The 2899-nt window shown below is 31.3% G+C and overlaps 1 protein-coding gene across 1 annotated transcript; it reads right to left on the minus strand.

Moving 5' to 3' along the window:
* Nucleotides 1-1117: 1117 nt before the first annotated feature.
* On the minus strand, nt 1118-2381 carry LOC136090560 (uncharacterized). Its single transcript, XM_065817348.1, has 2 exons — nt 2280-2381; nt 1118-1923 (listed from the first exon to the last, which is right to left on the minus strand). The coding sequence occupies exon 2, from the start codon at nt 1916-1918 to the stop codon at nt 1343-1345; it is 576 nt and encodes a 191-aa protein (XP_065673420.1). The 5' UTR covers nt 1919-1923; nt 2280-2381; the 3' UTR covers nt 1118-1342.
* Nucleotides 2382-2899: the final 518 nt, after the last annotated feature.

Below are 2899 nucleotides of genomic sequence, written 5' to 3' on the forward strand. Positions count from 1 at the left end.
TACAAGTAGCCTGTTAACTAGGTCACGATTTGTGTCAATTCTGGAAGTCTTTCTACTGAAATCTTCCCTAAACTTTTTAAAATCCTTGTTACAGGCCTCTTGGGCCTCCTCTGACATCAGTCCAATTGGCAAGTACTGTCTAGCAATGATGGCATGGCCATGAACTAAAATTTTGTGTACTGATTGTGCCATGTAATACCAGGAATACTTAGATATGTAAAGTTCAAGAGCAGTAATACAGAACTCTTTAAATTTGACAGTGTCAATTTCAAATCCAGATGATAAAGTGACTAGTATGATGTAAAAATAAAATAAAAGAGTTTCATCTACTTTCAAAATTTTGACAGTTGATTGATAGTTTGCAAAGGCTCGTCGGGCAGTGTTACCATCATTACTGGTACCTGCAAATTGTATATATGTGATAGTTAACCTGATGATTTATATAAAAGTATTTATGTAATTTCACTTACCAGATCCTCCACTTTTTAGGAAATCCACAACTAGTCCCATTTGGTTCATAAATTCTGTCTGTATACGTTTCTTCACTTGCATAACATTTTCTTTATCTTCTATAGCTCTAGACTGCCACTTTTGAGTTTCTAGTTTATATCCAATATGCAATACCATCTCAAAAAACCTAATCCAGGCATGCAGGCTAGAAAGACCATATTTCAATTCTAAATTATTAGAATTGTCCAATTTCAGCACCATTTCTAAGTTATTCATGTTTTTTGGAGACACACCACACACAGAGCAACATTGAGTTGAGTTAGTCACATGAGACAGAATAGTTTGAATTTTGCCATCAATCATGGTCAGTTCAATAATACTTTTGACAACCAGTTCCTTTCCATTAAAAGTAAAATTAAAAACACCACATTTTTTGATTTCAGATTCTAAATGTTTTGCTTCTTCTATAACAACTGCTTTGCTTTCATTTTGAAAAGAAAATCTTATTGGACGACAATATGCAGTAGATGATGGCTTTTCATTTCGCCATAATAGTACTTTTTTGTTATTCACACACTGAGTTCTAGTGGTGCTAAGCAGGTAATGAACAGAGACTCTCTTTTTTTTAAGTTACGATCTCCAGCTTCCTCACTACTAATTTGCTTGTACATGCTTTGCCCAGTAGCCCCATCAAACCCAGCCTTGCAACGCAAAGTCTCAACCGGGTCAAACCATCTACCATTGTGCTGATCACAGGAGCTTGCACCTCACAAAGTCTTTTTACTGTATGTTTTAATAATTCTTGTAGTGGTACATGTGCTGAATAATCATCAACAAAGATGTTCTCTGGATAGCACTTAGCTTTGGACAATCTTAATATGTTGTATGAAGGTTATATATGGCAGTCACGTTCTTCAGCTCCATTTCTCATAAGTTGGTAGGTTGATTTTGACATGCCACCATCTATAATTAATGCCAGACCTTCATCAGGTGTATACTTTTTAAATTGACTAGAAGGTTCTGATATCTCAGCAACTTGCTTGGCAGCCTCATAATTATACTCATTTCTTAATTTAAGCCTTGCTGAGTGGAGCAATTCATCACTAGAAAAATTATTTATAATATCATTAAGTCTTCTCCTTTTGGTTTTGTCAGAAGCAACTTTAAAGGAACAACTTGGTCTTCCACCATTCTTATGTAATTGACTAGAATTATCAGGCTTAGTTATATTATTACTGTATGTAGATTTAAAGTATTGAGTCAACCAATTTTTATTTTTACTCTCAAACTTTATGTTTCCTCGGTTTGCATCCTTCCATTTCTTTTGATAAACTTTTAAAAATGCAGCACACCCAGTAGAACCCAAATTCATAGAGACTAAAATAGCTTCTACAGACAAAGAAAATGATTTATCACTCGGATTTAGTTGGTCATGCCGTATACGGTTATGGACATCACTTATCTTCATATCAACTACAAAAAAATTAATTTCAAATTATTAGTGCAACCACTATAAACTAATATAACATGAATATGGCCATTATTTTTATTTCAGATATATTTAATTAGGCCAGTACAATATGCACAACACCTAATAATGACAACAAACCAAAAAATAGGTTTGTCGCGAATAGCATTTTACAACAATATATATTTTTTAAATGTTTACCAAACCTAAAGGGGCAGCTATGAGCAGAATAAAACAGCACCAACAGGCTGTACATATATTGTATTAACTTATTCTAACATTAATAAGCTGTTCCAGCAGGTTCTAAACTATATGAGCCACTTTTAACATAATATTTTTATACTATAAACAAAAATCTTACCTTTATATTTCAAAATAAAACTGTGACTTTAATACAAGACCTTGGAATTTGTTATGGTATTTTTTGAAAAGCTATCAAATTAAATTTTAATAATATGTCAATTAATTTCGTATATGTTAAATAATTTAAAAGTTATTTGTTGCTATAGTTATGTTGTTATGGTATATTAAAAAAAAAAAAAAAATTAATTCATCATTATATTCAATTGTAAATAATAATTGTACATTTATGATGTACAATTAAACTACAAATAATGTTTTAAACCATACATTATGCTCTTATAAATATAATGTACTATGTAGTTGGAAGTATTTCGAAATTTTTTTTTTGAGGTTTTGTCTACCATCTGGCCCACTGCGCAAACCTTTAAATTGTTTTCAAAAAATTTGAAATCTAATATATCGAATTCCATGTTTAGTAAATACCGTTTTGAATCATCCTTAAAACTTTGCAAAGTGCATTTTAAAACGAAGTTTAATTTTTTAATAAAGATTGGACATTGAATTTGGTACGAACTTAATTTAAGAAGGTTTATTGGAACCACAAAGTTATTCACTGAAAATTTGGTTGGATATTTATGGGAGATTTCATTAAAGTAGGATTGAAATGTTACTAGAGAA

The sequence above is a fragment of the Hydra vulgaris genome, chromosome 14, assembly GCF_038396675.1.
Source record: "Hydra vulgaris chromosome 14, alternate assembly HydraT2T_AEP".
In the NCBI taxonomy this organism is placed as follows: domain Eukaryota; kingdom Metazoa; phylum Cnidaria; class Hydrozoa; order Anthoathecata; family Hydridae; genus Hydra; species Hydra vulgaris.

Coding starts and splice junctions, on each gene's coding strand:
- LOC136090560 (XM_065817348.1), bottom strand. CDS start 1,918: ATGAAGATAAGTGATGTCCATAACCGTATACGGCATGACCAACTAAAT.